Genomic DNA, 17626 nt, shown 5'->3' with positions numbered 1-17626 from the left:
AATAAAACTATAATATTGTTCGCTTATTAAACTGTTATTTACAAAAATTGTTAAATTACATATATAATATTTTATAATTACATAGTAATATAAAATTGCTTTTCATTAAGTAACTATTTTTTTAACATACCCATTTGAAAAATTAAAATTTATTTATTCCCCCCATGAGTACCTTCCTTCTAATACAAAACCAAGTTCCATTCAAAACTACCTACCCCTGCTTCCACTCTGTTTTCACCATCGAAGATCTGGCTACCTTCACCATTTATGATTTTCTTCAGATTCTACTTTCCATATGATGAAGCACTGCGCGTCCCATGGCAGTCGACTCAATCATTGCGGCATTGGTTGATTTGATTTTATTTACGTGAAAGTTTGATTTTTTTTCATCTTTCCCTCAAAACCCACCAACCACTCCAACACGTTGCCACGTTGCTTTCTTTGGATTGGTGGGTTACCTTCACATTTTGGGTTTGTTTGTGGGTTATGGGGTTTTTGAGGGGCTTGTTGTAGACTACGTTGTATTATTGTTTTTGAAGATGAGGAGACTGAAAAATGAACCTTCCAATTCAAGGAGGTTTAGGTTGTCTCATTTTCTGGTTGGTGTTGGGGTGTTATACTTGGTTTTTATATCGTGTAACTTTTCAGAGTTTATGAAAGTCGTGTCATCGTTGAGTGGAGATGAGAGTCGCGATGGAGTTGGATTGGATAGGGTGGCAGCTATTGTGGACACTGATGATGCAGATTTGAGCAAGCCTTTTGTTAGTTCTGTTTATAAAGATGCATTACATTTGAGGTTAGTGGATGATAGGGACCAGGATGCTCCCTTGAGGCGAAAGGAGGAACCAACGAAGGAGGAAGATCATGACCTTGTATCCGTGAAGCATATTCCCCAGGGATATGGTAGGATTACCGGGGAAATCTTGCGGCGAAGCAACGTGACTGGTGATTTTTCTGTGCTTGAGAAAATGGCAGATGAGGCTTGGATATTGGGGTTGAAGGCTTGGAAAGAATTGGAGCAGGTTGATAACAAGGAGGCTGGAGAAAGAATTGAAGGAAAGACCGAGTCGTGTCCTTCTTGGATATCAATGAGCAGGGAAGACTTGTTGAAGGGGGATGGCTTGATGTTTATTCCTTGTGGTCTTGCTGCTGGTTCTTCAATCACTGTGGTAGGGACACCCCATCACGCTCATAAGGAGTATGCTCCTGTGCAATCAAGGTCGAGGTCCACGGGGAAAGGTGATGGATTAGTATTGGTTTCGGTTTCACAGTTCGTGGTTGAATTACAAGGGCTAAAGTCAGTGGAAGGGGAAGATCCTCCTAAGATTCTTCAGTTGAATCCTAGGTTAAGAGGGGATTGGAGCAAACGACCGGTTATTGAGCATAATACTTGTCATCGAATGCACTGGGGAACATCTCAAAGATGCGATGGTTTGCCATCTGAGGATGCAGAAGAAATGCTTGGTATGATTTTATCATGTCTCATGTTCACTTCGAGCATGTTAAATAGGGAAAAAAGTGTTGCAGGATAGAGTTGCATTGTCGTGATGTAGAATGGGAGGAAAACAGTAAAGTAAGTAGGCTTAGTAATCTTCAAATTGATGGAATAAGAAGATGATGACAAATGAGCATGAACATAAGGAGTGCCTTGTTGCTTAAATAATTAGCCGAAGAAAACAGCAGAAATAATGCTTATACTTCAAAAGGAATTAACAACACTTGTTCTCATCGTAATTATACGGTTATATATACTGGTGCAAGTTTGGATTAGTTCTTTTGTGTTCTGAAACGTCTTTAATCAAAATGTTGCAGTGAGAGGTTTTGGCTGAAAAGCTGTTTTTGGTTAACATTTATCAAATCCTAACACACTTAGAATCATAATAGATGCGAGATTGTTGTTGCATGAGCATCTTTTATACATAAGGTTACATTTGCAGATTTTGTTGACGTGGATATTCAAGGATGTTATGACTTTTGGCTATCAGGGTATATCCTTGATTCGGCAGCTATCTATGATCAGTTTGTAAAATCATTACGGTTAGGATTCCAACTGAGTTTGATTCCCATATTGAATATGAATGAGTAAAGATGAACATTATCTAAGAAAAAAGAAACACAAATTCATTGTCTTAAGGTTTTGAATTAAAATTTATGTCTTGATCTCTTATAAAATTTGCTTATAGCATGACATTCGGTCTAAAATAATTATCATAGAGTTCCATAATCATTTTTTAACTGCATAATTTTTTTTATCTTCTTGGTGGGTGTTAATTTAATATATAAGTAATTTTTTTGTCATGCTTGGCAGTTGATGGGTACAGGCGATGTGAAAAATGGATATTCAATGACATTTTAGACTCGAAAGAGTCCAAGACAACGTCATGGTTCAAGCGATTTATAGGGCGTAAGCAGAAGCCAGAAGTGACCTGGCCATATCCGTTTATGGAGGGTAGAATGTTTGTCCTTACATTACGGGCTGGTGTTGATGGATACCACATCAATGTTGGGGGTCGCCATATGACTTCATTTCCATATCGGACAGTAAGTTAGTTAATACACCACAGAAGTTTTCATCTTATGTTCCACTAAAGATCTTGATGGAGTGAAATTGTGTGATTAGCTTATTCATATCAATCATTATTCAAGGGAATGAGTTTCTTAATGTTACTTTTATTTTACATATTGTAATTGGTTGAAGGAGAGAACTATTCAGGGAAAATTGTCCTAATGGGTTGCACTTGATGATTGAACTTTTATTCACAGCCCGATTGCAATCAATCACTGGAATAATTAAGGAAGTAATTAGGAATTAATCAGAAACGATGTTACGGCCTAATTATTAGCAACTAACTTGTGGCCTTAGTAACCAACTAATTGAGATAATACAATATTCTAGCATAAATAGTAATACTAATATTTAATATTCTAACAGAATTAAAAAACATACCAATTTCATAGTGGTGCCAAGGGACCATGTACTACTACTTGGATCTGGAACCTACATGCTGACGCTCGATAGAATTTTGGTCTATGGCAAACCCACGGCCACATTATAATTTATACTGATGATGTCTTTCTTACCATTTGTCTGAAGGCCAATCTTGCATTAAACTTCTAGGATAATTGCACTTAATTTCTGAATTCTATAGTGCTCTGTGATTACAAATTATGTCCAGCTGATTTTTCTTTCCACTTTATCACCAGGGTTTTTCACTTGAAGATGCTACAGGATTGGTGGTTAAAGGGGACCTTGATGTTCATTCAGTTTTTGCCACTTCTCTCCCAACTTCAGATCCAAGTTTCTCACCTCAAAGAGTACTGGAAATGTCAGAGACCTGGAAGGCCAGTGCTCTACCTAAACATGCTGTTAGACTTTTCATTGGAGTTCTTTCTGCATCAAATCACTTTGCAGAACGTATGGCAGTTCGAAAAACATGGATGCAAGCTGCTGCAATCAAGTCTTCGGATGTGGTAGTACGATTCTTTGTTGCATTGGTAAGCCTGCTGCCTTTTCTTTTGGGCGTAGAAGTTATCTATTTTAATCTGGCATGAGCATGGAGAAATGCGTGATACCATGATGCAAATTGGTTTATATAGTTGTGTGGTATTATTTTATTTAGAGTTTTATTGTCATAATAAGGTTATTGATGATGTGGAATAATTTATTGTTACCTGGGTATTTTATTCTGTTTTGAAGTATCTTATGCCTGCTTAGAATAGAGTTAACTTACTTTACTAAGATATTTGGTTTTGTTGCGTTTATAAAATATAAATTTACCTTCAATGTAATATTTGAGACATTGTAATTATTATGGGATTGGATTTCCTTCAATCAGAGAGACGGGGAGTTCTGGTATTTGAGTTGGAGGAACACTTACAAGATGAGTATTTCTTTGGTTTGTTTATTAGGGGAATACCTTATCTAGAGATCACAATTTGATTGTGCCATTATACCAAGAATGTTGTTGAACACTTGAACTGCTGTAAGATTCATGAAGAGAAAAACAACCTTGGGGGGTCATTTTGTGGAAATTATGGGTAAAAGTATGGACTTAAACCCTGAAAGAGCAACGTAAAATTTTTGTTTGACCTTTAAGTGGGCCTATTGTAACTTCCAATTTGATGGCCAAAAAGCTTTGGCAAATTGAATGTGGAGTCTAGTTATTTTAATTGGAAGCTTTTTAATTTCAAGAGCTAGGATCTGATCCATTCACCTGGAAACTTAAAGCAAAAATAAACAGCAAAAAGTCAGTGAGATAGAAGGGATCTTCAGTTTTTTATAAAATTCTCACTTAACAAAGGTCAGTCATGATTTATTGGTTGTCTGGCTATAATTTTAGCTAATCTTTGTTTGAAATAAATTGAGATATGATAGCCATACCTGACTTGTAGGCTGCTGAAATTGATTTTAGAAAGTAAAAGAGAAGATGAAAAGTTGTCTAGGATCAGGTTTCCTAAGGCATCGCATACATTTAGCTTCATAGAACATATACTCAATTTATGATCCACATTGGCAATGGAGCCCACCGAGTTCAGTGTATCACTAGGAATCCAAAGCTAGTTATCACCTTAGGTATTTTGTGCTTCACGAAGCTCTTAAAGATTTCAAGTTCACGGAAAGTTCGATTTTTCCTATCTTCATCTTTTCGTATAACTGATATACATAGTTTATATTTGCATGAGATTTGTGTTTTGGTTGGATTATACTTTTTGTAACATTGGTTGGTTTATGGGAACTATTATTGCTTGTGCAAATTACTTATTTTATATGTGTAATCCACCTCTGTATTGGTTATTTATAATATAATTGTTATTATACTGCAAATTCCGAAGAGAAAATATAATAATGTAAATAAATGTAGTTATATCGGAGTTCTATGGAATATAGTGCAATTTGTAAACAAATGTTTTTCAATTTAACCGGTTATGTTATTGTTTGCAATTCAAAGGGCTCTCTGTATAATTTTATTTATTTATTTTCACTATTATTCTTCTTATTGATATGATATAGCTGATTTGTCTGTGTTTTGTACCTGTTATAATTTCTAAACATCAACATGAAGAATCCAAGGAAGGAAGTAAATACGGTACTGAGGAAAGAAGCTGCTTACTTCGGTGACATTGTCATTTTGCCCTTTATGGACTGCTACGACCTTATTGTGCTTAAAACCATGGCTGTCTGCGAGTTTGGGGTGAGTTCATTTCTAAATCTTTAGTTAGCTTGTGTGCTTGTCTTCTATTATTTGCAGATATTGGGGTAAGTGAAGCTAATATCTCTCAGCTCCCTAAAAATGTGCAACTCTTATGGCTCCCACTCATTTTGCCTCTGTCTCAGGTTTTTTATAAGCCAATTTTCTTTCATGCAGATTCAGAATGTGAGTGCTGCATATATCGTGAAAGTTGATGATGATACTTTCATTAGGGTGGATACTATCTTAAAAGAAATCGAAGCTGTACCCCGGAATAAGCCCCTTTATATGGGCAATCTCAATCTGCTACATCGCCCTATGAGAAACGGCAAATGGGCTGTTAAATATGAGGTATTATAGTTGTCACATTTAGTTAAACTTGTAGGTAACATGAAAGTGTGTACATTTCTGTTTGCTTATTGAAACGATAGTGTTCCAGCATTTAGTGAAGCTTATCAATAGGGATTAGGTATTTTGTTACAATCCTTATAGGCACGTGAAACTTGTTTTTGCTCAAAAAAGGGTCTTAAACAACCCGACGGGGTAAAAAAAAATGCTGTGCTTCTGCATTGATACCTACGTACCAGTACCACCAACTCTATGGGACAGACAATGAAACCATAGGTTGAGTAATTGATACCTCTGTACCAGCTCCATTTAAATCTTAAACTTGCAACTACCACAAGGATGTATCTATGACTACATTTTAACTGGAATTCAGGGCCCTGCACAATACTGTTAGACTGCTACTTTTGACCCATGTGTTTCTTTTTGTGTATTTGATATACTAATGTGAGAAATGTTGCTAGGAGTAATATAATAGAATGCATGAATGTTCCTGAGAAATTATTACTCAGTTCGAGCTTACTATGGTTCTGGCCGATCTCTATGCGACATGTATTCATTTTTTTCAATTTATGCAAAAAACAAAAAGTAATAACACACTAATGTGTCAACATGCTTCCTCTTATCTTGTTGAATATATTAATTGGCACAGGAGTGGCCTGAAGAAGTATATCCTCCTTATGCAAATGGCCCTGCATACATACTTTCCAGAGACATTGTTACTTTCATCATATCTCAACACAAGGAAAGGAGGCTGCGGGTTTGTTACCAGAAACTTTATCCCTTTTGATTTTTCATCCTGCAGTTCCACTGTGCTATCAGTACACAGTTTTGATTGATGAAACATTTTGATTCTGGTGGCAGCTCTTTAAGATGGAGGACGTAAGCATGGGAATGTGGGTTGGGAGATTCAACAATACGGTGGCAGCGGTTCAGTATTCCCACAACTGGAAGTTTTGTCAGTATGGATGCATGGAAGGCTACTTCACTGCACATTATCAATCACCAAGGCAAATGGTCTGTCTATGGCACAACTTGTCAAGAGGTCGTGCAAGATGCTGCAACTTCAGATAATTTGCTGCTGTATATTTTAAACTCTTGTACCTGCTTCATATATATTACTATTGGACAAAGTTAGTACACATTCAATTCGAAAGAAAATAGAATTTAGCATGTTCTTCATACTATTGTATTTTTTCTTTTTGCTGTAAATAATCACCGGGCTTTTCAAAGTGTATTTGGTTGACTGCAATTTTCAATTCTGTTTTGGAGATATTGTAGATTTTTTATTTTTTTTTAAAATTTGTTTCCCGTTTTGGTTCAAGAAGCAACTTGAACTTTTACATATTTGACTCATTCACAAAGTAGATGCTCCCTTCGGATAATTTACTCTAAAAACACAAAATTACAAAAATAATAGTTTAGACCAAATGAACCCAATTATAAGAATATTAATTAAAACAATAGATTTATTTATTATTATAATCCAATAATCTATGATTAAAGTTATTAAGTGTGAATAAATATATGTTCATCATCCACCTCGACAAAAAAGTTAACTAAAAAACTAGTGATTTGTTCTGAAGGTGACGATGATTTCTTCATGCACCTCCATGTATTTCTTTTTTCACTCCATGTTTTAAAAAATATTTAAATTATTCTTTGATATTTTTATTATTTTTTTCAATTCCAAAATATGAAATCTGTTATGTATTCCAGGTTGTTCAGAATACAAATTTATAATTGTATGTTGGATTGTACGTTAATTTTGTACTCTAAATTGTACAGTCCAAATATTTTCATAATTTTAAAAGTAAGGGGATGGAGGAAGATATTTGTTCTTGCACTTCATTAACTTCATGGGTGGCCACTCAATTATTTTAAATACATTTTCCAAAATATATGCATTCTGAAAAATTCACTCGAATCATTCCACAACAAAGAGATCATTGCAAGGAGGAAAAAATATTAAAGAAAATACTTGCGAGCACTGTTGATGCACATTCATACTTCACTATATTCTTAAAAGCAGGGAATAATATTCAGCACCCTTGTCTAATCTGTAGACTTCAACAACAAAATTTGAGGCTGTTGGATAATTTTTTAATAACAATTTACCTTTAAAAAAGGAAATAAAAAGCACATAGCTGAATAATATTGGTGTATGATGATTGATAACAATGGGTCCACTAAAGAGATAAAATAGAATGGGGTATGCGACCTTTAATCTACTTCTTCTTTATCCTTTGTCCACCGCGTTTTTCTGTTTCAAAAACTCAACGTGTATGGTCCCTCAAATCTCACCCTACCACACTTTCTCATCCTCCTTTCTCTCATTAACTCACCAACCAAACATAATAATTCGATAAACTAAACCCACAAACATGCCACAAAAAATCTCAAAAATTTTAAAAAACAAATTCAGAATTACTTTCGAAATATCAACCAATGAAATCTTTAAATCAGCAAAACTCTGATTCATGCTTTGAGAAAATACCAGTCTAGCTTTTCTTTATGTGTGGGACCAAACAGGACAGCAAAAAAGACAGAGAATTTTTATTTTTGGTGAAAAAAAATCTGGTTTGAATGGTCTTAAAGTTAGGTATGTGTAGCATAACAGCATTTGCATAGCTTCCCTTCTTATCCACATTAATCCATCTGTCGGCAACACATCCATGTGCCACCTGTCCCTTGAGTCACTGACACGTGTCAGCTGGATACGCTGTTTCCTTAGTGTTAGGGTAAAAGGCTACCCCTCGTCGACAACGTGTCTGTGTGTGAGTGAGAGAGAGAGAGACAACAAACTCCCCGGTGGTACAAATCTGGAACTATAATGTTACCCGTTAACTGATTTTATCCATATTCCGTGCAATTACCATAATACCCTTGCTTTCATCCCTCTCTTTGTCTTTTCTGGCAACTACAAAAGAAATATCATGCACGTTATCACCCAAATCTCTTGTCCTTTTTTTTTTCAAATCAAACTCAAGTTTTATATGTATTATGTAATGTAATTATGATGCATACTATAATGGGTAATGATGACACAAGTATGTTATATATTACAATTATATTTATACTAATTTATTAAGCAATTTGCTCAATTTGGAATCACCTCATACACTCAATTTTTTTTTAATAAAAAATCTCCTACTTGCTTTTCATAAAACTACTTTGACATTTTTTGCAGTTTGTTTTATTTTTCAAACATGTTTGACTAATGCTAATGAGTTAGTTATTCTTTAAACAATATATTATGCACTAAGCACGTGAAAAATAAAATTCTCCCTTTGGGCACTGTGACTGAAAAAAGTTACGGTATTTATAAAGTAAAGTGTAGAAAAAGTCATTGTTTCATTTTGTATATATAAGCATGAAATATTGGACGATGTTTCCGATAAAAAAAACACTTTTTGATGGCCACACCACCTAGTAATCTGCGTTTTGCAACTATTAAGATGAAGTGTGTTGGAGTTATTCATGAAGCTTCAGTGGCCAGAAAGAAATGGGTTTGTAGCAAAATCCAACTGAAATACAAATTCATCGTGTGCATATTTGTATACAATGCATTTTATAGTTTTTTCTTTACTCTGAAATTGGAACATGAATTGGTTTGAAACATTGAAAACTATAAACCAGCTGAAGATTTTCATAAGACGAAGAAAGAATCAACATGATGCATGGACCGTTTTTATGATGTTTGTGAAATTATTAGTTTATTAAATATGTGAACTGTGAAATACGTAATAAGTATTTATTTTGATAATGGAAGTATAGTTTAGTGTTGCTTTATGGACACATAAAATAGAAAGAGAGAAAAACATAAAATATCTTTTGTTTTTGTTTTGACTTGCTTCTGAATCCCATGGACAACACGTGAATAGGTCCGATTTTTTCTCATCTTCTGTAAACTCTAATAAAATTTGAGTGGTTTAAGATTTGCTTCTTAGAATTCATCGTTGAGAAGGAGAAAACAAAATCTAACATGTCTTACAATTGATCCAAAGAACAGTAGATAGATAAGTTGAAAAAGGGTATGAGTTGTGATAAATCTGGAAGGGAAGAGGCATGATATCCCTGATTCAAATTATTGAGGGGTAATATTGGCATTCGGGTTCATCTCTCTGTCATACACAAACAGGGACATGAGAAAGTTTTGTCCTTTTCAACAGTTCTTCTGCACCACCGTTTTGCATTATTTCCTCCCTCACACACTCATCCCACTCTTAATTTCCACGCAAACGCATTCTTCAAACTCAACATAAATAAAACCTTCGTTACACTACATTTATTGAGCACAAGCAATCCAAAACGTAAGGTGCCCCACAACACAACTACCACCTTTGTTCAAAATATCTCCTTCTTTTCTATATTCACTTTCCTTTCATCTTCTTCCTTCACGTCATTGCCGTTTGCCATTATTGCTACATAAAATAACACCCTTTTATAACCGTTTGCAACGGTTGGCTCGAGTGAAGGGAGTGGTAACGGCTACGGGGCATTCATTGATGTGGATCAAGTGAGGAACTTTGTGTTGTGTTGTGGAGAGAATTGAGAGGCCCAGATGGATTTTACTTCGTTTTTGACGTCCCTGGGGACTTCCTTTGTGATATTTTTGGTTTTGCTGATCGTGTTTGCGTTTCTCTCGAGTAAGCCTGGGAACAATGTGGTGTACTACCCCAACAGGATCCTCAAGGGGTTGGATCCATTGGAAGGAGGGTCCAAGAGCCGCAACCCTTTCTCTTGGATCAAGGAGGCCGTGTCTTCTTCAGAACGTGATGTTGTTACCATGTCTGGGGTCGACACTGCCGTCTACTTTGTCTTTCTCACCACTGGTTTCTTCCTTTTCCCTTTTTTCTATCTATATATCTGCCTGCTGCATAACTTCCTCTTTGTTGAAGCTCCTAGGATAAAACTTGGATATGGTTTTATAGGTAGTTTTTGGTCTTGTTCTCCAATAAAAGTTGGAGTTTTATCTAAATGAAACTTCAATTTTGATTCAAGAATAATATCAACAGCTCATGAGGAATTACATCATATGTTATGCTCAATTAGAACATAGAAGAATCTTCGTAAGATTGTCTGGTACCTTGAGAAAATTTTCACTGATAATTACAATAATACTACCTTTGTTTTCTTTTTTTGATAATTTGGACAGGAAACAACAGCATTTCATTGTATTCACTATTTATCGGTTTTGCCTTTAAGAGCTGAAACAGGATTCTTTAGAAACATTAATCCTCAGGAATGAGTTCTCGATAAAATTTAGGGAACTGATTTAAGTAATACTTGAAATGTCAAGCTTTGGTCTTTTTCCGTGTTCGTATGAATGTGAAGGACAAATTCCTGGTTCTATTTGGCTTACTAGTATTATACAAAACTGGGAAAGAAATTTTGAATTACACTGAGAAAGTCGCATGTTATTTCAGTTTGCTTTTCTTGTGATTGTTGAGTTTTTTTCCTGATTTTAAGGCACATAAGGTTATCTTCTAGAAACTCTGTTCATCTTTTTTTCTGCTTTTGATTCAGCATAGTACATTTTAAATGGTCAGGACAGCCCGATTCTTGCTTGTGTGAGCAAAATGCTACACTATATGCATCGGTTATCTGTGACCTATGTGTGGCTTGTAGACAATTGCATTTTGCGTTTTCATCCTCAAAACACAAAGAGAAGAGAAGTCTTTTCCACTATAATATTTGTTTCCCCTATAAATATGTTTGTCTGGTGATAAGCTTTAATATTTTGCAATAGTTATCTATAACATGCTTATGGGATGACTAATGAATCCAGCATAAAGTTTTTAATTATTATTATTATTGTTCTGTGCTAGTGTTGAGTATCCTAGTTTTATCTGGAGTTATTCTGCTACCGGTTCTTCTGCCGCTTTCTGCTACTGACAATGCTATGAAGAGACAAGGTGCAAAGGCACAAACAACTAGCAAAGGAACTTTCAATCAACTTGACAAGTTATCAATGGCTAACATCACGGTAAGATCAGTATTTTTTTCCAATAATATTATAGTAAATCGTCCTTTTAATCAACTAATTAGCTGTGTGTGTCAGTGTAGGCAAAGAGTCCAAGGCTGTGGGGATTTTTAATTGCCTGTTATTGGGTTTCAATTGTTACATTTGTTCTCCTGTGGAGAGCTTACAAGCATGTCTCATGGCTGCGAGGCGAAGCTCTTAAGTCTCCTGATGTGAGGCCTGAACAGTTTGCTATAGTTGTGAGAGACATACCTAATGCTACTCAAGGTCAGACTAAGAAGGAACAGGTTGACGCTTATTTTAAAGCCATCTATCCAGAGGCATTTTACAGATCTATGATCGTAACAGACAACAAAGTGGTAAGGTGTTCTTGCGATTGCCTTTTTCATACCCTCTAGATTAATTATACTATTTCTGACTCCGTATCAAAATTTTGAAAGATGATGCATGTAACATCCATTTAATGTGGCCATATATCATGGAAATGAAAGAAAATGAGGAGAATTCTATAGAAGTAACCCGTTATATCCATTAATTCTAAATGTCTAGTGATTTTGTTGTTCCTGTAATGTAAATGCTAGTTTTTCCTCACTGAATATTGTACTATCTAATTTTTGCTAACAGGTGAACAAGACTTGGGAGACCTTAGAAGGGTATAAGAAGAAGCTTGCCCGTGCTGAAGCAGTATATGAAGGGTCTAAAACAACTGCCAAACCAGAAGGAACAAAGCCTACTAACAAGACTGGCTTCCTTGGGCTAGTTGGTAAAAAGGTGGATAGCATAGATTATTACAAAGATAAGATTAATGAATTTGTTACCAAATTGGAATCTGAGCAAAAGGTCACCCTTAGAGAGAAGCAGCAAGACGCTGCTCTGGTGTTTTTCTCAAGTAGGGTGGTTGCAGCGTCTGCAGCTCAGAGTTTGCATGCACAAATGGTTGATACTTGGTCAGTCTTTGATGCTCCTGAACCCAGTCAACTAATATTGCCTAATTTGAAAATCAAGTATTTTCAGAGAGAGCTGAGGCAGTATTTGGTGTATGTCATTGTAGCACTGACTATATTCTTCTACATGATCCCAATTACATTTGTATCTGCATTTAGTACTTTGGATAATTTGGTGAAATATCTTCCATTCATAAAGCCAATTGTTCGTATAGCGGCTTTGAGGACAGTGTTGGAAGCTTACCTCCCTCAACTTGCGCTGATTATTTTCTTGGCATTGTTGCCCAAGTTGCTTCTGTTCTTGTCTAAATTTGAAGGCATTCCAACCGAAAGTCACGCAGTTAGAGCTGCATCTGGAAAATATTTTTATTTCATCGTGCTCAACGTTTTCATTGGAGTTACTATAGGTGGAACCTTGTTCAAAGCATTCAATAAAATTCAGAAGAACCCCAGCTTAAGTGAAATTTCGTCCTTGCTAGCTGAGAGCCTCCCGGGCAATGCTACTTTTTTCTTGACCTATGTCGCCCTTAAGTAAGATGTCTTCCTAACTTTATTTTATTTAGTTTATTTATCTGTGGTGATACATCATTTTGTTTATTTATAAGTAAAAGGAAATGCAGAAAGTTTAAAATTTTAGAAAATGGTCTTCCTCATTATAGCTTGTTATCATCTTTTCCTACATTCTTTTGAAGTAGAAGTTACTGTGTTTTTAAAAGGCGTGATACTTTCTAACATGATTTGCGTGTAAAAGTGTGTAAAGTTGAAAATTTGGAATATTCCTACTAGATTAGACATAAGTAGAAAAGGGTTCGCCTTTCTTTTTTAATTTTAAATACTTGACTTGACATGACATAGATTAATTGATTTTTTCTCTGTGTTAGATTTTTTGTTGGCTATGGCCTTGAACTGTCCCGAATAGTTCCTCTTATTATATACCATTTGAAGAGAAAGTATCTTTGCAAGACCGAAGCTGAGTTGAAAGAGGCTTGGCGACCTGGAGATCTTGGTTATGGAACTAGAGTTCCTGGTGACATGCTGATTGTCACAATTGTCTTCTGTTACTCTGTTATTGCTCCTGTGATAATCCCATTTGGTGTTCTATATTTTGGCCTAGGATGGCTTGTACTGCGAAATCAGGTGAAGTTCTTGGAATTTTGTTTAATGAACCCAGTTTAATGTTTTTTTATGGCTAACCTTTCCTTAAGTCTCAATTTAGTACTTCATTGGTTTTTGTGATGATCCCTTTTACCAAGCTATTTTTAAATCAGACCTGTTAGTAAATATTTTTTTACGAGTTTGTGTATACTTATTAATCAACAGGCACTCAAAGTCTACGTACCATCATATGAAAGTTATGGAAGAATGTGGCCTCACATACACAACCGTGTACTAGCATCTCTGATACTATACCAAATTACCATGTTTGGGTACTTTGGGGCGCAGAAATTCTACTATACACCACTTGTGCTTCCTCTGCCCTTTTTGTCATTGATCTTTGGTTTTGTCTGCGCAAAGAAATTCTACCCTGCCTTCGAACATCCAGCACTTGAGGTTGCAGCTAATCCACTTAAGGAACCTCCCAACATGGAATTGATTTTCAGATCTTTCATTCCACCAAGCTTGAGCTCTGAGAAGATAGATGATGATCGGTTTGAAGATGCATTGTCTTCAGTTTCGAGAACAACACCTGTTTGATGTAATTATCTGAATTTCAACTGCTTTTTACGTGTTAGTTGTAGTCTTGTAGCGATACCTTTAGATATTTTATTCATTGTTCATAATACGTCTTAGGAACCAGGATGTTGAGTGTTAACTGTTGTGAATGTGATTGTGTAAGAAATCGTTGGATGGTGTGATAATATTTCCAATGTAGTGTTATGTGATGTTTGTTCGACTTGTAATCCTTGCGGATCAATCTTATGGTGTTCAGTATGCAATTCATAATTTTTTTTATTGGTACAGAGTGAGAATTGATATGACTTTTCACCGAGTCAAAGTGATAATGTTGAATATTTATATTGTATTTAAATAGAGCTTGTTGTAATAGGATGTATGGGATTTTTTTGAGGGGATACGTTTACGATATTTGACACCAATAAAACAAATTCATATGAAGGATTAGAGTACCACTTTCAACCTAAAATCCACTTTCAATTCAAAACCTTAGTGATGAGTTTGTACTATTTTTTTTTTCTACATTTACATTTAGAATTTCTAATACGTGAGAACTAGAAAAAGTTCTTGATATAACATAATATCCATCGAAAAAATATCAGTACCAGGATATGTAACGATTATGTACTGCGGGTTCGATTCATGTGAACCTGCTTCTGTAAAGGCAGTTATACTGCTATAATTAAGGAACCAGTTCAGTAGGAGTATAGTTTGTAATTAATAAAGAAGTGGAAAAGACAATTGACGAGGAGATACTGCTATGAATAAGGATGTGTGTTGTTAAGAGTTTTGACAAATTACATTCAATCTGAGGATTAACCAAAATTCACTCGATGCTGAACCTTTATGCTGCTTCTTTTTCTTACCCTACACTAACGTCTCTCAATTTATACAAGAAAATAATGTCAGATATCCTTCTCGTTCATACATATACCTTACCTGATTTTTTTTATGCAATTATATAAATTCAAGAAGATGAAACTAATATAGAAAACTAAAGAGATAATGTAATTTCAGTCAACCTTAAGGTGAGTGTAATTTGCCATTCATGTTAAAGAATGAAAAGATTTGTTGCACAGGATATAATGTGTATTAAGGGTTGGTTTTTGTTTAAGGTAAAAGGAAAACAATTCATCCACTACCAATTAGAATTAAAATAACACATATTCTTATCAATTTAATAATTGACTTGTTCAAAATAAAAATTAAAACTGCTTTACAATATCTAAGGCACGTTTCCAACATTAAGTTATAGGAAGCCACACTATATATATAACTTAATGCCAAAAGATAAACATTGCAAAGAGTAACACAATTGCATCAGCAAATATGATCACCATCGTTACACACGCGGAATAATTCTGCTTTATTCAGAACACAGAAGATTAATGTAATTTCCCCCCTTATGCGGCGAGCAAGACCAATAGGGATGCTCCAAACCATGGAGAATTAGGACTAAAAGATAAATATCCGTAACTAATACAAACAGATGCTAGCAACTGTAAAACTTTTAGCTAACATCTATTTCAGATTAATTCTTGGAGAAAACAAATGATGAACTAAGGGCGAGAAGCCAACAATAAAGAACAATCAGCTGAATATTGGGAAGCTTTGGTTCTTTGCACAATACCTTAAGATACTCATCCACTCCAGCAAACTATCCACGAGCAACTTCTGCATGTCACAAAGCCATGAGGTGGAAATTCATCTGTCAGTATTTACAATGCTGTGGTCTAGTCTATTCAGCATGCTCAGAGGCAACATTTTATCATAAAAGAAGCTTGCGCCACCTTATCATCAATATCAGTGTTTATAGAACTAACAACTAATCAGGTGCCCCCTCCATTCACATTGCAAGCTAAATTAGTCCAAAGGAAGTTGAGAGCAATTTTCCATGCAAATGCAACTATTTATCTGCATCAGCACTCATTCAAGAAAATCAGTTGTCTCATAAGAGCAGGAGATTGACTAAGCTACGCTCCAACAAAAGCAGAGTTATATGCATCTTATGCTACTTCAAGTAAATGCATTAGCACAAAACCTACTCCCGGCACGAAAAATGCAAGTCCTCCAACAAAGTCTTGTACATCTTCTCACCCATGGAAGCATCCCTCTTCTTGCATTCATCAAGCAGTTCAAAAGCATCATCGACCCTTCCCTCCCGACACAACCCTTCCAAAACAGTCTTGTAAGTGAGATGATCAGGGGACCTAGACTGCCCCAACATATCAAACACAACCTCAATGGCTTCCTCAAACCTGCGCTCCATCGCAAGACTACACACAATTATCACATAAGTACTGGTACTAGGCACAAGACCATTCCCTCTCATCTCCCTATAAAACCCCAACCCCTGACTCACCCTCCCTTTCTCACACAATCCCTTGGCAATGTAGCCATAACTATAAGCATTAGGCTCACAGCCATACAACCCCATTTCGCGAAAAACCCGAATCGCCTCATCCACCTCCAAGCACATGGAATAAGCCTTGATGATCATGTTCAATACAAAGGTATCAGGAATAACACCAGAAGCCTTCATTTGTTTAGTCAAAGACCTAACTGCGTGCAGATACACATAACAAACATGCAACTTATTGAACCTCCGAAGCAGCGAATTGAACAAAAGGGTATAGGTTTCGAGATCAGGTTTACAATCGTTGGAATTAAGCATCTTCTTGTAGACATCGAAGGCGCGATTGAAGAGGAATTTGCGACCGCAGCAGAATCGAATGATGGAGTTGTAGAGAGGGACAGAGACGTCGTGGCAGGCGCCGGCAATGACCTCCTCTATTAGGGTTTCGGCGTGGTTGTAGCGGCGGCCGGAGATTAGGTGTTTAATCATGAGGAAGTAGGTGTGGCTGGTGTGCTTGTAGTTGCGCTGCTGCGCGGTCCAGCGGAAGATATCGAGGGCCAGGTCCGGGTCAGATTGGGCCTGCAGTGCCTGGGCCACGTCGGAGGGGGTGAAGCCCGGTTTCAGGGCCTGGACCCACGTCTCGAATTGTTTCTCCGACGGGGTTCTCGATGGCTGGGTGGAGGATGGGCGCGCGTGGAGTAGGAGGCGCGTGAGAGGAAGAGAGGTTCGTGGGCGCGTGAATGGGTTGAGGGAATAAGCGGTGACGGAGCGGAGGGTGAAGAGGCGTTTGGGGATGATGATTGCCATTTCGTCAGAAAAAAGGAATGGGAAACGTTGGGAGTGACTGAAAAGAACGTTCTTTTGCTGCGATCTTCATAATTCAAATAAACCCTAACCATTTTAGGGTTTTTCTAATTTAAATGTAACAAATCAATTTGAGTTATTCTACAAATCAATTTTCCTAGTTTTCATATATTATGCTTAAGTTAAATATAGAGATAAAACTTTAAAAAATAATAATTTTAATTTAAGACAGAGCAGCCGAAACGTATTATAACCCAACTTTTGTAATAATAATATAGATTGTATTGAAGAAATGTTAAAAAAATTCAAAAATTTAAACTGACCTAAC

The 17626-nt window shown here is 36.1% G+C and overlaps 3 protein-coding genes across 3 annotated transcripts; 2 read left to right on the top strand and 1 right to left on the bottom strand.

Annotated features, from left to right (window-relative positions):
• The first annotated feature begins 181 nt into the window (after window positions 1-181).
• On the top strand, window positions 182-6786 carry LOC137832407 (hydroxyproline O-galactosyltransferase GALT2). The gene is made up of 7 exons (XM_068640562.2): window positions 182-1464; window positions 2309-2541; window positions 3205-3495; window positions 5064-5192; window positions 5367-5540; window positions 6187-6294; window positions 6399-6786. Exons 1-7 carry the CDS (start codon window positions 540-542, stop codon window positions 6606-6608), a joined length of 2070 nt encoding a protein of 689 aa, XP_068496663.1. The 5' UTR covers window positions 182-539; the 3' UTR covers window positions 6609-6786.
• A 2577-nt stretch (window positions 6787-9363) lies between these two features.
• ERD4 (Early-responsive to dehydration stress protein (ERD4)) lies at window positions 9364-14423 on the top strand. Its single transcript, XM_068640559.1, has 6 exons — window positions 9364-10369; window positions 11366-11523; window positions 11604-11879; window positions 12145-12995; window positions 13346-13601; window positions 13785-14423. The coding sequence occupies exons 1-6, from the start codon at window positions 10099-10101 to the stop codon at window positions 14157-14159; spliced, it is 2187 nt and encodes a 728-aa protein (XP_068496660.1). The 5' UTR covers window positions 9364-10098; the 3' UTR covers window positions 14160-14423.
• Window positions 14424-15480: 1057 nt separating this feature from the next.
• On the bottom strand, window positions 15481-17328 carry LOC137832406 (Tetratricopeptide repeat (TPR)-like superfamily protein). Its single transcript, XM_068640561.1, has one exon. It carries the CDS (start codon window positions 17299-17301, stop codon window positions 16180-16182), a length of 1122 nt encoding a protein of 373 aa, XP_068496662.1. The 5' UTR covers window positions 17302-17328; the 3' UTR covers window positions 15481-16179.
• Window positions 17329-17626: the final 298 nt, after the last annotated feature.

The sequence above is a fragment of the Phaseolus vulgaris genome, chromosome 6 (assembly GCF_051622355.1).
Source record: "Phaseolus vulgaris cultivar YP4 chromosome 6, ASM5162235v1, whole genome shotgun sequence".
Taxonomy (NCBI): Eukaryota; Viridiplantae; Streptophyta; class Magnoliopsida; order Fabales; family Fabaceae; genus Phaseolus; species Phaseolus vulgaris.
This window is presented reverse-complemented; position numbering and strand designations above follow the sequence as displayed.